Here is a 15,442-nt window from a genome sequence, read left to right as displayed (position 1 = left end):
GAATTATGCTAAATGAGTGTCTTCTAATAAAAAAGTCTATTCGGAAAATAGGTTCAACTGTTCTAAAGTTCTCAAATGATGACTGAACTAGTGATTTTCCAGAGTAGACTTATCTTTTAAAGTAGTGGTCCTATCTGGAATACATTTTAATCTGAGTGGCTCCTAATTTTCACAGATCGAGATCTTACAAGAGTCAAGAATGATGATTCCAGACTGTCAGCGCAGATTAGAAGCTGCACATGCAGATCTTACTCAAATACTAGTAAGTATAGCACCATAACCCACTGACCAAGAAGAGCTGCTGTTGTGTGGACAAACAGGCTTTTCTGCAGTGCAACTTCAGCATTATAGAACTGGACTGAAAAATTACTTTTTATATGTCCCAAGACTAGCATCCTGTAACATACAAAGTATTTCACTTTAGATAACTATCTATAATGGCATGTATACCCTACATAAACTTAAATATTGCTAGAACGGACTCTGAATTTTTGTGCCAGTTATGATCAGAACAAATTATCACCTGCTTTAGGTAGCTATCTAGTGTAGGTATACCATAGCCTTGCAGTTAACTGAAATAGTTAAAATACTTTGCTTACAACTTTTATTATGCTATGGACAAGAAAATAGACAGCTGAGAACTTGCCAGGTACCACTTTATGTTTTATTCGACAGTTGAGCACTAGTGTCACCATTTCATTTAAGAGATTAATACCTGCAGGATTACGTAGTATCTTGTGCTAATAAATTCACTGAAACTATTCTAAGTCTGGAATTTATCATGCTTATTTTAAAAGGTGCCTTTCACCAAGAATTTGGGTACACATGTATATGCTACTTTGAGACTAAAATTACATACTCTAAATTAAGCCTCAGACATATTTCATGACTAAAATGCAAATCCCTGGTCAAAGGGATTGGGGTGTCTTATCCTCAGACAGTATACCTTTACTGTTTTAAAAAAATAAATGCTCAATACCTGGCAGGATTTAGGGCCCTTCTGTAATTCAGTTAAATACATAGCAGTTCACTGGTTTAGATTTCAGTGGCATGCATAAGTGATGCTATTGATACCTACAGTGTATACAAACACTGGTTTCAGTTATTGGTTCAGTTACTGGTTCCAGTCACACTGTCCTTGGTTTCAAGTATTTAACAGAATAAAATGAAGGTATGCATAGGTCAAATCTCCTTACATATGACAGACATTACCCTGGACCTTAAGTAGGACAAAATAAATTACCTGTGCTTTGAGTCATGTAGAACCAGTGTTTTCAGTACTGATTTATCCCTTGTTTCATTGAATCACAGAATGTTTTGAGATGGAAGGGACCTTTGCAGTTCATCTAGTTAAACCCCCCGCAGTGAGCAGAGGCATTTTCAACAAGATCAGGTTGCTCAGAGCTTTGTCCAACCTGGCACTGAATATTTATTTATGGGGACCAACTCTCTAGGAAATCTGTTCCAGTGTTTCACCATGCTCATCTTAAAACATTTCTCCCTTATCTGTGATCTGAGTCTACCTCTTACAGTTTAAAACTATTCCCCCCTGTCCTGTCCTGACCTACAAAAATGTATGTCCCCATCCTTCTTATAAGCTCCCTTAGAGTACTGAAAGGCCACAATGAAGTCTCCCCAGAGCCTCCTCTGTGCTAAAGCCTCCTCTATGCTGAGCCTGTCTTCATAGCAGAACTGTTCCATCTCTCTGATCATCTTCATGGCCCTCCTTTGGATCCATTCAAACAAGTCCATGTCTTTCTTATACTAAGGAATCCCAGAGCTGGATGCAGTAATCCAAAGGGAGTCTCACCAAAGCAGAGTAGAGGGGGAGAATCTCCTCCCTCAGCCTGCTGGCCACACTTCTTTTGTCATGGCCCAAGACAGAGTCTGCTTTCTGGGCTGTATCCAGCTTGTTATCCACAAATAGTCCTAAATCTTTCTCCTCAGGGATGCTTTCAAACCCTTCACAGAATCACAGAATGTCAGGAGTTGGAACAGACCTCTGAAGATCATCAAGTCCAACCTCCCTGCCAGAGCAGGACCAAAACTAGGGCAGATCACTCAGATATGCATCCAGATAGGTCTTGAATGCTCCAGAGAAGACTCCACAACCTCTCAGAAGCCTGTTCCAGGGCTCTGTAACCCTTACTGTAAAGAAATTGTTCCTCATGTTGAGGTGGAACTTCCTGTACCCTATCCTGAATCCACTGCCCCTTGTCCTATCTCAGGGCACAAGTGAGAAGAGGCTGTCCCATTCTTCTTGATGCCCAGCCCTTATATATATATACACATTAATTAGACCCCCTCTTAGTCTTCTCCTTTCCAGATGAAAAAGCCCCAGGTCTCTCAGCCTCTCTTCCTAACGCAGGTGTTCCAGTCCCTTTATCATCCTCATTGTACTCTCTCAAGTAAATCCCTGTCCCTCTTGAACTGGGGAGCCCAGAAGTAAATGCAATATTCTATCTGCCCTCTCACTAGGGCAGAGTAGAGGGGGTGGAGAACCTCCCTTGACCTGCTGGACACACTCTTCTTAATGCTCCTCAGGATACCGTTGGCCTTCTTGGCCACACTGCTCTCCCATGGATAACTTGTCCACAAGGACTCCACGGTCCTTCTCCATGGGGCTTCTCTCTAGCAGATAACCTCTAACCTGTACAGGTGCATTTTGTTATTCCTTAGTATGTGCAGGACTCTACATTTGTTCTTGTTGAACCCCATTAGGTTCCTCTCGGCCCATCTCTCCAGGCCGTCCAAATCTTGCTAAATGCTCTCACAGCCTTCAGGTGACTCAGCCACCGCTCCCAGCTTTGTGTCATCAGCAAATGTCCTGAAAAGACACTCTGTCCCATCAGCAAGGCCATTGATAAAGATGCTGAACAGGACTGGACCCAGCACTGATCCCTGGGGAACTCCACTGGTCACTGGTCTCCAGCTGGACCCTGCACCACTGATCACCACTCTTAGGGCTCTACTGTGCAGCCAGTTCTTAATCCATCTCACTGTCCATTCTTCTATCCCACATTTCCTGAGCTTGCTCGCAGGATGTTATGGGAGACTGTGTCAAAAGCCTTGGTAATGTCAAGGTAGACTGCATCCACTGCTCTTCCTGCATCTACCCATTCACTCACAACATCATAGAAGGCTATTGGATTAGTCAAGCATAATTTCCCTTTGGTAAATCCATGCTGACTGCTCCTGGTAACTTTCTTTTCTTCCATGTGCTTCAAGATGACCTCCAGAACCAGCCGCTCCATCATTTTTCCAGGGGTGGAGGTGAGGCTGACTGGTCTGTAATTGCCTGGATCTTCCTTCTATGCCTTTTTTGAAGACTGGAGTGACATTGGCTTTCCTCCATTCCTCAGGCACCTCTCCTATTTGCCATGATCTCTCAAAAAGGATGGAGAGTGGTGGGGTGATAATATCAGGCAGCTCTTTCAGCTCTCTTGGGTGTGTCCCATCAGGGCCCATGGACTTGTGTATATTCAATTTACATAACTGATCTCTCACCCAGTTCTCATTGACTAGTGGAGAGTCTTCCCTGCTCCAGGCTTTCTCTCTTATGTCCAGGGTCTGGAGTTCACAAGGCTTGGTCCTAGGAGTAAAGACTGAAGAAAAGAAGGCATTCAGCAACTCTGCCTTCTCTGCATCCTCTGTTATCAGGGCTCCCACCTCATTCAGCAGTGGGCCCACATTTTCCCTGTTCTTCCTTTTACTGCTGATATATTTGAAGATGCTCTTCTTGTTTCCTTATAATTCCTTTGCCAGTTTTAGTTCTAAGAGGGATTTGGCCTTTCTTGTTGCCTTCCTAAATACTCTTGACAACATCCCTATAGTTCTCCCAAATGAGAAGTCCCTTCTTCTTCTATGAGCTGTAAATGTCTTTCTTCCCACAAGACTTTTTTCAGAAGCTCCTTGCTGATCCGTAGAGGTCTCTTACCACCTCTACCCAATTTTTTACTCAAAGGAATGAACCTATCTTGGGCTTGAAGGAAGTGGTATTTAAAAACTGACCAACTTTCTCAGGCTCCCTTTCCTTCCAGACTTAGCCCATGGGATTCCTGCAAGTGGATCTGTAAAAATACAAAATTAGCCCTGCAGAAGTCCAAGGTTGTAGTCCTACTTATTGCCCTTCTTCTTCTTTGTAAAATACTAAACTCTACCATGTCATGACCACTGTCACAAAGGCTGTTCTCAAGAGAGATTAATGGTGAAGACTGAGGTCAAGTATCTCAGAGCCTGCTCCTCATCTGTTGTTACCAATTTTTTCATAGTTGCCTTCTTAAATTTAATCCCATCACAATTATTTTCAAACTACTAAAAAAATTTCTTTTTGATTCCAGGAGAATGAAAAAGAATTGGAAGAAGCTGAAGAGTATAAAGAAGCACGTTCCATACTGGAGTCAGTGAAGCTGGAAGCCTAGAAGTTTTTCAGTACTTTCTTGATATTCAATTTAGCACTGGGTCCATTCCACACTTTCATTTGACTATGGCTCTATTACTATCATTAACTTGCTAAGGTTCTCTTTATGCAAACTGGCCTTTCTTTAACCGCACGATGCATTAAATAAAGGATGTTCTGAAACATGTATTCCAAATGTAATTAATAATAGCTAATATACAGTACTTAATCAAACAATTCAGGCTAAGAAACAAAGTTTAGCTTTGTAAGGAATGTGAGGGACCAATAAATACGTGGGAATGAAACAATCATAAAATGGTTTGGATTGGAAGGCACCGTAAAGATTCATGGGATTCCAGGCCCCCTGCCCTGTAACAACCTGTACTGAAAGAGGAGTTAAATGTAAATGACCCCTCAAAGTCACCAGTCTTTTTTCTATGAGGCAATTTATCTGTAATTTAATCTGACCTTATAGCAACCTTACAATATCTGAAGGGAGCCTACAAGAAAGCTAGGGTAAGGCTTTCTATGTGAGTGTGTAGTGAGCAGACAAGGGGAAATGGTTTAAAACATGAAGGGAGGAGATTTAGGTTAGACATTAGGAAGAAATTCTTACTTGTGAGAGTGGTGAGATGTTGGAACAGGTTGCCCTTGGAAGTTGTGGTTAATCCCTCCCTGGAAATGTTGAAGGCCAGGCTGGATGGGGCATTGAGCAACCTGGTCTAGCAGAAGGAGTCCCTGCCCATGTAGGGGGGTTGGGACTAGATGAACTTTAAGGTCCATTCCAACCCTAGCCATTCTTAATCTTCCTGGAACACCATTAAAACATTATGTACAAATGCTGTCATTATTTTGAGAACAGCTTCTCTAAATGGCAAACACGAAACTCTACTGTTGAACAAGAAAGCTTTTTACATTCATTTTTGTAGCTTGAAAGTGCTCTGGCATGTTCCTTAGAGGCAACATAAAGCACACTGTACCTTTTGTGTGGTGCTATACTGAATACTCTTAATAAAGTTTTTTGCTAATTTGCCAGAGTTTGGGTAAACTTCAGTTTAAGTACTTCTGGTTTTGTACCTTGAGCACATTGAGAATAGTAAGTCTGCTTCTCCATCACTTTTAAGTACTGCTCTGACAGATTATCAACACCACAAGATTTCTGATTGACTGCAGAATGACCTACTTTTGAAGTGGCCCTGGACTTGTACTATATAGTGCTAAGATGGTGCTGAAAAACCTGCAGTGGCACTACTGTGGTTTCATAAAAGTACACACATGCCTTCTTACCAGCACTGTGTCCTAGACATGTAAATCCCAAAGAGGCACTGCCTGGTTCACAGTACAAATGAGTTGCTATTGAGGAGAACATCTGTCTTAGTACTCATTTCAGCCAGCTTCTTCTATGGACCTTCACCAGAAAATGTAACTGGAGTGGACAAAGCAGACTGCATGTCTTACCAGACCAACTACAGTCAGTATAACAATAACTGCTTGTGGCCATTGAGTGGAATGTGGTGAATAAATTTGGCTGAGAAAGAGGACAGAGGTGTGGGCAGGTGTCACATCTGATGGATAAAGCAGAATTTAAAAAATAATTAAATAAATAAATACTTTTCAAAAGAAAGAATATATTGTGGGAAAAAATCCGCGGAGGCCTAAAGGACGACACGCAGTCACCAATATGGTTAAAGTGAAGTCGTTTATTAACAGTGGACACTCGCTTTATATAGAGCCTTTGTTTATATAACAATATCTTGCAGGTGGCTATATCTTGGACACAAATTCTCTTCTCACAGAACTTCTGCTGGATACCTCATTATCCTGTTATTATTCTTTTCTACTGCCAGCTCCCTTATCTTTTTCCCATAGCTCATCTTTCAGTAACCTTGCAACTGGGTCTCAAGGCCCTTAGTTTACTCTAGCTAAAGCTAAATAGTCAGGATTGCTCACATGTCTGTTTTCTTCCAGACAGTTTCCCAACAATATATAATTCTGAAAAACCACAGAAAATTACGTGCAGTTCCTGAGCATCAAAAAAGGCAGATCAGCATGAAAGCCACACAGAGGCATGACCTATAGTGGCTAAAGGAAAGTAGCTTTGTGATATGGCTAAAGCTGCCTTTTAGAGTTAAAGGCACATGGAACACAGTAACAATCACACAAACCAAACTCCAGGAGAATGTTTCTTGGTACAATAGCTTCTAGACTTGGAGTAGTTTCTCATGTTTGCCTAGTACTTCTCTGTCCAAGATATTTTCTAGCTCTTTCTGCATCATGAACCAAGATGATACTCTCCCCCATCCGTTTCTTCCCTCTTACTAACGTCTCCAAAAGACTGAGCATGTCCTGTTCTATAGAAAATAGCCTGCCTTACTGATGACAATCAAGGTATGTTTACACCTTTACTCTCTTACTTGACAGGATGCCAAGACATCTCTTATAAACAATATTAGAAAGTTTGGACCAGATGATCCTTGGCCTTTGATTCAGAAGACTCACTACATCTGACAACATCAGAACAAACTTGGCACCTTTACCTGGAAACTTATATTTCTTAAGCACTCAGTTATACCGTATAATCAAAACTGAAAGCAATGTGGAAACCCTGTCCGCTTAATTTAAATTCCTTCTTTTGCTTGAAAAATTCCCTCAACTCTTGGGTCATTTCATATAACAACCTAGTTTACAGGCCAGTTGGTTTTGTTATGTTACTGGAAATGTTTAATTAATAAAAAGCATTTTCTTACTGGACAATAATGTCTCAAGGCCACAGTAAGTTTCTTGTATTGATAAGGGAAACCATGATTTTATAACAATCTTTCTGATAGGTCTCTAAAATATCACATCTCAAAGTCCTTCAAAATAGTACACATGAAAAACCAACAAACAAACCAAATAAGACAACCAAATTTTATACTAGTTTTGGAATTACTTAAGTAGTATGGGTAAGATGGGAAAGCACAATCTGGTCCAGAAGCACCTGCACAAAGAGCATCACTATGGATAGGTAATTTCTGGCCATAGTTTACTGAAATGGAATAAGCTGAATATAGTAACTTTTCCAATCAAAATACTACTCATTGAGTTGAACTAGGTGGACTTCAGGTGGCATAGGTTAAAAGGATATTTTTCCACTGAAACACTGTTTTAGAAGGAACAGGATGTGGGTTGGGTGTAAGACTGAAGTTTACATCCAACAGAATAAGCCAATCCTGTAGGTACATAATTAGCTACAAATAAAAAAAAAAAAAATAAAAAAAAAAGACTAAAAGGTACATCTCCTTCAGGCTCCAACATCCTTTAAGAGGGGGGAAGAGCTAATTGTCTGTAGATATTTTGGTTAAAAACACAGAGAGGACAAACATATTAAAGCTCATTCCTTTTAGGAGCCCTTCTGAATGTCCTGAGAAAAAAGAGGACAGATTGCAGAACCAATTAGCACAATGCCTCTATCCAGTGGCAAGCGTTTTGTAAACATCTGATCATAGAATGGCTAAAGTTGAAAGGGACCTTAATTAGTTGTAACCACCCTGCATGGGCAGGGACACCTTCTGTTAGACCAGGTTGCTCAAAGCCCCATCCAGTATGGCCTTCAACACTTCCAGGGAAGGATTAACCACAACTTCCATGGGCAACCTGTTCCAACATCTCACCACCCTCACGGGAAAGAATTTTCTCCTAAAGTGTAACATTAATCTCCTCTCTTCAAGTTTTAAACCAGATAATACTAGATAATACCTGCCACTCATTCCTAATAAACTGGCCCTCAGAATGACCACATTACTAGGATAGGTGGATGTACAACCTCTTAAACTTAAAATCTAGTTAGCATGATTTTACTACTAAAATTGAATTGTCTGACAACCCTAAAAGGTGCAGCTCTATTCAGCTAACCTGTATGGCAGAAGAGGTGAAAGACAAAATGTGTCTTTAATATGTGGGTGATACAAGGTTGTTCAGTATCTTGAAGATAAGAAATCAAAGCATTTCTGGCAAATTGGAGAAATGCCCCACCCAACCTAGTCCTGAACACTTACTGGAAGGGAGCATCCAACAACCTCCCCAGACCACCTGTTCCAGTGCCTCACCATCCTCACAGAGACGAATTTCTTCCTATTATCTAATCTAAATTTACCCTCTTCCAGTTTAAAGCCACTGCCCCTCACTCTATCACTGCACGCCCTTGTACAAAGTCCTTACCCTCCTTTCTGGTAGCCCTCACCCTTCAGTGAACTGCTGGAAGCAACAGGGAGGAAAGCAGCAAGTTCAAAGTCTTATTCTTAGTTCAGACTCAGAGCTGGACTACAGACTTGATGGAAAGCAGAAGAAAACATGCTGCTTATGGCCTAACCAACAGCCACTCTCCCACCTGATGTATCAGAGCACCTCCTCTTTTTAAGGACACCACAAACAGAAAACCCAAAAGAGAACCACTTTCTGGGTTCTTTTCCATGCGCAGTCTTTAATATATTCTGCTACATGCAGCAGAGGCCTTAGCATAAATCAAAATTATTGGCTTAGGGATTCAGATGGAATAGCACAAGAGATGTGAAAATGCTACCTTCCTCCAAGTTTCTGAGTACATATTCAACCATAGTGAAAAAGAAAAACAATACCTGAACTTTGCAGATTACTTGCTAGCATGTCCAGCATTTTGAGGGAACACCAATTCATCTAAGTCTAAAATGCAGAATCACAATAAACATTAACTTTAACAGGAAGGAAAACTTCAACTTTACAACAGTTTTGTTTCCTTACTGTGCTGAAGTTCCTGTAGGCATTAGATTAGATGGAAGAAAACCAAACGACCTATAGAAAGAGCCTCAATTAGTAAGGTTAACAGAAGCTGAATAGGTTGAAATTGGAAAAATAAGCACATCATTTATGTATCAATTACTACTTGCTCCTCATTTCAACAAAAGGAAATAAAATTTTCTCATCCTTCCTAACAATCCTGAGGCCTCCTCCTGCCCCAGCATAATTAATGGTAAATTTCACCACAGCTCTCCATAAGCAATCAAAAAGACTACCTAATTAAAAAAGTAATTAGTTTACATAGATAGATGTGAGTGGATAGATTAGTTTATGAAAATAAAATGAAATTCCTCTGGATGCTTTTAGTGACTTGGCTTCCTGCTGTTTTACAGCTTATATACATTTCCAAGAGAGTGAGTTAAAAAGAATTTTTAAAAAATACTTCATTCGCAAATTAAAATGATACCTTTCAGAACAAATTGATCAGATATGCCAGACACAGAAAATAAACACAGAGGATAAACTTCATACTTTTGCATAGAAATCAATGCCTCCCCAAAACGACTAAGGTGTCACGTTTCATCGTTTCGGGTCATTTACACAGCACCTACCACCACGACATCTGGGCACCAAGCTAACCAGTGCTGAACAGGAAAAAGGAGAGCTTGAGCACTGTCACCCAGCACACCAGAAGACGTGTAAGAAGCCAGAACAGCTTTCTGGTACCGGACCAGACCAAGGGCTCTTTCCCCATGACCATCCCGCCACTAGCAGAAGCCAAGGGAAACATCCTAGGCAGGAATGCAGTTTTCTCAGAGCGAAAATCCAACCCTCACAGCTCCCATGTACCGACTTCTGCAATTTCCCCAAATGCAGGAAATTCTACTGCATCATTGTGGCAGCAACAGGGAGCTGTATTCTCTTGAACTGGGGGCACAGGTGTGGGACACAAAAGCCAGCACTCAAGGGACAAGGATAGGAACAGTGTAACAGCAATCCTTGATTAGAAGTAGGAAACTGTGCCAGACAAATCAGTGAGTTAAGAAACTTCCTGCCTCAAAGGCTTTATCATGGCCAATACCTACAGATAGAACTCATTTCTATGAATACATCAAATACGATCTGTCAGCTGCAAAAAAGTTGCAGTAAAAACTAAACAGCACAAGAGAGCAATTTTCCTTCTAAACAGTGTGAAAGCATAAGCAGAACCTAAACTGTTATTCTTAGTTGAGAAAATTAAACATCTGTAAACTTAAGCTTTACACTCTTTAAATTAAGAGGTATACATGAAACTGAAATTTGAAACAGTGAAGAGGAAAAAGACATATCTACATTAAATTATTTAACTGATTTGTTTTTAAAGGATCCAGAGACCAACTCTGGTTTGCCATTGCTATTTTTTGAGTGCTATTCCCTGATATGAAGGATATTGAGTCAAGTGGAAATTTAATGCTAAAGTGGGCTCTAGAGAACCATACACGACATCTGAAACTCCACATTTATCTCAGGCACAGTAGGTGGAGCTAGTGAGGAGAAAAGCTTTTGTGGAGGGATCAAAATGAAGCAATTTTCACATCAAAGTTAAAAAACTTCAGACTGCTTGGGTCAAACCGACTTTAAATCAGTAACTATCATCATTACCTACACATTGCTCAGCAGCCTACATAAAGTAAGATGGTGAGTGCAGCACATTTCTGAGTAGTATTGAGGTTTTACAGAGCCTGCATATAAAAAGCCATTAGGTCCTCGCTGTGCTGAATTCTGCACAAATAAAGGAGAACAATAATCCAAGAAAGTTTATGGCCTCAATGATCATATGAATGAGACATGCAAGGACTTAAAGAAAGGCAACCAAGAGCATCAGCCAGGTGGAACTGATGGTGGCCACACCACTTGGCAAGTACTGAAAATGAGTTTCCTTCCACAGATAGGCAGAGCTGAGACTGCATGAAATTGCAGTGTTGTCACTTCGGTTTGAACTTAAGGCCCTGTATAACAAAAGCTACATGCAACAAAAGCTAAAAAATGCAGTCTTACAAGAACAAAGCACAGCCAGGAGAGCAGACATAGCTCAACTATGAAGGCTTACAATGCTGAGGCATTTCTCTTCTAGGTCACAGGGGGACAAGAGTCCATGTCCTTAGTACTAGCACCTCCAAAGAAGCCTAAAACTCAGCTGATCTGATAACACAGCTACCTTCCTATCATTAAACAATTCCTATCTTAAGGAGGACGGACAGAGTAACATCAAAACTAGACCAACAAAGCTAAACCGATGCTTTTTATTTAGACTTCCAAATATCAAACTTTACTCAAAAATTGCAACATCATCAGCTGTCTACGATCAACAGCACTTCACAGCTGGCTTAACTTCAAAGAGAATTGCTACTCCTCATACAGAGGTCCTTCAGACATAGACAATCTGCTTTCAAGTTTTATGCCTCCTTCATGAAACTCAAGTATGAAAATATGAAGAATGTTCTGTAGTTTCACAGGCAAAAAATAATCTCACACACTGGCCAGATGCTTGACAAGACAGACACAGACAACTGTACTTTGTTTCAGAGCAATTACTAGGCACAGCAGTAGGGCAAGTTACCAACAGCACTGCAGTTTTGTTTTGTTATTCTTCAGCAAATTAATTAGTCTCTCCAACTTTTAGTTCACTTTTCCACAAAACAGAAAAATTACAAAAACAAACAAACAAAAAAACAAACAACAAAAAAAAAAAAAAACAAAACCACAAAACACAACAAGAAAAACTCCAAAAAGCCTTAAGTGTTTTAAGTTTTCTTCTTCCAGTGATAATGTCTGGATTATTTCAATTCAATACTTCAGTCCTCTGGTGAAAGGTAAGTGAGCAAACTACACTTAACTGATAAGGCAAGAAATACTTCATCATCAAGAAATTCACACTCAAACACAAGCTTCAAAACTTCTTGGCAGTTTTAAACACAGAAGTAAATCATCCCAGGATATTTTCAGTATGCAATATGCTTTATTACAGGTAATTAATACTGCTAACAAAGGAAATCGGTCTCTTAAAATAGAAAAATGGCACACATTGCAAGATTAACGTATGAAAAGGTACTTCTAATTTCTAGCATTTTTTTTAAAGTCTTCTGCACTAGAACTTGTATTGTCAACAGTGGTAAATCTGACAGAAAATGCTTAGGTAGAGAGGGCAGGCTGAAAAAGCATAAGAGTTGGGAGAGCCTGTTGCCAGGTAGTTGTACTAACTATGTAGTCCAGGCACAGAATTAATCTAAATGCCTATATCAAAGCAATGAGAGAATCATGCCCTACCTTCAGAAACCCAACAGCTGCCTGAAAGCACATAGACTGTGCTAAAAATGGAATCGTGGCAAGATGATCACAAAGGACAGCGTGCTTTGCAATCCAAATAAAGACCTTACAAAGGTATCACAAGACAAAACATTTACCTCCCGTCAACTACTTCTTGAGCTACAACCAGGTGAGAGAAGTTTTACCAATGCTTATATACAGACAAACCTTCTTTATCCTCTTATTTCCCCTAGGAATCTCAATAAGCAGTCCAAGGAGCCCGCTACTGTTTTCAAACATCGAGTTCAAAAAGGAACACACTTATACTGACTGTATTGGGCTATTTTATTTCTGCCTCTCTAATTATCCCCCTGCAGAGCAGAAGGAAGGCATACTTTGAAGACAGCATAGGAGAGAAGAGCAGTGACAGCTGGGAGCCATCCGAAGTAAAGAAGGCCATTTGCAGGAGGTTTCCTCCCTCAGCATGTCACCATCCCCTACACTAGGCTCTTTCGCCTGCAACTCCTCACTGCTTCATTAGCTGTAAATGATGTGGCTAAGGAAAAAAGCAGAACTTTATTAACATCTGGAGAGGCCAGCATTGCACAAGGAAACTCGATTTGCTGATTACCAGCAACCAAGCCCCACATGGTGTTCTGGCTCTCTCCCTAGTCTGGACACCTCAAGATGACTTTCTCTCAGTTCCTCACCCTCAAAGAGTAGAAATGGATAACCATCCTTGCCAATTTTGCCTCCAACTAGAAAAGAAAACCCAGGACCTCCAATTGAAAACCCTTCTCACACTGCTCACCTGAGCAATGAAATTGCTGGACTCTGCTGACCCAAAAGGCCTCTTTCATCCCAGTCTTACAAGATGTCACCACTGCCATCATGTTCAGTGTTTCCTGTGGCTACAAGGCTAAACTCTTTCATGCAATGACTCCAAAGTGTGCTTTTCATGCAAGTTTACTCACCCAAGTAATAGCTGTTATTTTAGGCTGAAAGTAACCCACTTAGAGCAGACTTCATCTATACCAGGTGAAGATAAACCTAGTCAGCCATTTTCCACACTTGTGAAATGTCATTGCTCCAGTGTGTTGACTGGAAGCTTCTATTAATCAGATGAGTACAGTTTGCCCAGTGCTTGTCACTAAGGGATGAGGAACCTGCAGTCTGACCAGCTGCAATCATGACCACATACTGTTCTTTCAATGAGAGAGGCAAAGGAGGTTTCCAGATCTCTAATAATTTCATGCTTGGTCACTACTCTAAAGCAAAAATACTTTTTCTGTACAGTACTCCAGTCCCCAAACACACTATTTCTCCCAACGTACAAACTACCTTCAGCCTATTACAAAATCTGATACCTTTCTCTCAGCTGAAGCATATAGAAAAAATTGCTTTCAGTCCTGGAGCTTCCTTAACAACAGAGGATACAAAATACTGGGTGCTGAGTCTCAGCTCCCCTCATAGCACCCTGCCTACAGCAACCATCTAATATAGCTATCCTGTGCTTTCTGTGGAGAAGAGACAGCTAGATTTAAAGGTGAAGAAATCCACAAGGCTAATGTTGAGGTAGGTACAATTCCTCATTACAGCTAGAGCACGAAAAAACTGTTCCACATTCGTGACAATTTTAGGAGGCAGAGATGCTTTCTTTTGCAGAATGTCATTTCAAACATAGTAAGCCATGACTGAAATAGCACTGGCCTGACTAAAAAAAGGAGAGAAGCCTGCAGACAGAACTGTGTCTATGCAGAAAGAACACAGGTCAAGCAAACAACGGTAGGCAGTCTTAAAATGTAATCCAAACAGAAAGCTGGAAAATAGTATCTTTTGAGAAAACATTTATTCACCTCCTTCCAGCAACAGTTTCTTGAGAACCAAAATTTCTCTTTTTTTCTCTAAACATGACTTGCAATACCTTCCATCAGAACCCATCACTCAAAACACCTCTTGCCTTTTTCCCTTAAAAGAAAGAAAAACCCCAACAAATTACAATCTTAAAAGAACTGTCCCCTGTGAGTACTGTGGAATTTCTAACACATTTATGGTCAAAACCACAAGCACCACCATTAGGATAACCTGGACTGGAGTCTGGCTGTCCCTGGCACATCTCCATCATTTTACAAAGTACTAAAATGAGGGAAAAAAAAGGTCTCTGCTTGGCATGTATATATGTAAGTTGTAAATGGTTCAAGACTGCAAAACGCTTTACATACACAGGAAGGAACACTGTAAGGACAGGGGTAGTCAGAAAAAAAAAAATAATATTCAAACTTCACCATGAGGAGCAAAGTAGGGATTTAACCCAGTGGCCACAGGTGCTCCTGTCACTCCCCACTCCCCCACTGCCAAACGCAGCCTTCCCACACTTTTGCTAATGTCACAGAGACCTTTTTTCTAATCAAGAAACTTGACCTTTACCGGCTATTGCAGGTACTGGGCTGAAAGGTGGAATGTTTTTGGTAATAATGAGAACAAAATGTAGATTTCATCTCCTTTTTAAGTTACTGAGAGCACAAGCAAAGAAGGAAAAATACCCTGGCCTTTATTTTACTTCAGTATTTCATATGCAAGCTATTTTTCTTGATTAGATGATAAAGCATCAAGACGTGCCCAATTTTACACTATTAAAACAAAACGCTGGGGTCAAAAGCAAAACAATGCTTTTCCCTCTGTCAGGCAGCAGAGCCAGCAAGTAATTTCCCCGGGGAGTGCGAGGCAACCCATTATCCCGTTTGCTTCCCTTTTATTTTGTGCAAAGATAGCACTCCGCTCTCCAGCAGGCCTGTCCCCTCAGAGGAGCCGTCGCCGAGCTCCCTTCCCCACCACACAAGCTCAGACCCCGCGCCTTCTCACACACCTCCGGGCTGGAGCAGCCCCGCTACCTGCGGTGGTTTCAGTAGGGCCGCTCCGTGGCTACCTCGGGATTCAGATGAGGCCTCGCACACCGCCATCCCCTGCCAGCCCGTGGCAGCCGCCCGCCCGGCACCGCCCTGC

The 15,442-nt window shown here is 41.0% G+C and overlaps 1 protein-coding gene across 2 annotated transcripts in view; it reads left to right on the top strand.

Moving 5' to 3' along the window:
• The window catches only part of TBCA (tubulin folding cofactor A), a 35,576-nt gene extending 30,988 nt beyond the window's left edge, over window positions 1-4,588 (top strand). For both annotated transcript variants that reach the window (XM_071732169.1, XM_071732171.1), the window contains exons 3-4: window positions 176-262; window positions 4,341-4,588. In XM_071732169.1, coding sequence (XP_071588270.1) covers window positions 176-262; window positions 4,341-4,421 — 168 coding nt within the window. In that variant the 3' untranslated portion in view covers window positions 4,422-4,588. The remainder of the gene's footprint in view (window positions 1-175; window positions 263-4,340) is intronic.
• The last annotated feature ends 10,854 nt before the right edge of the window (window positions 4,589-15,442 follow it).

The sequence above is a fragment of the Heliangelus exortis genome, chromosome Z (assembly GCF_036169615.1).
Source record: "Heliangelus exortis chromosome Z, bHelExo1.hap1, whole genome shotgun sequence".
NCBI lineage: Eukaryota > Metazoa > Chordata > Aves > Apodiformes > Trochilidae > Heliangelus > Heliangelus exortis.
This window is presented reverse-complemented; position numbering and strand designations above follow the sequence as displayed.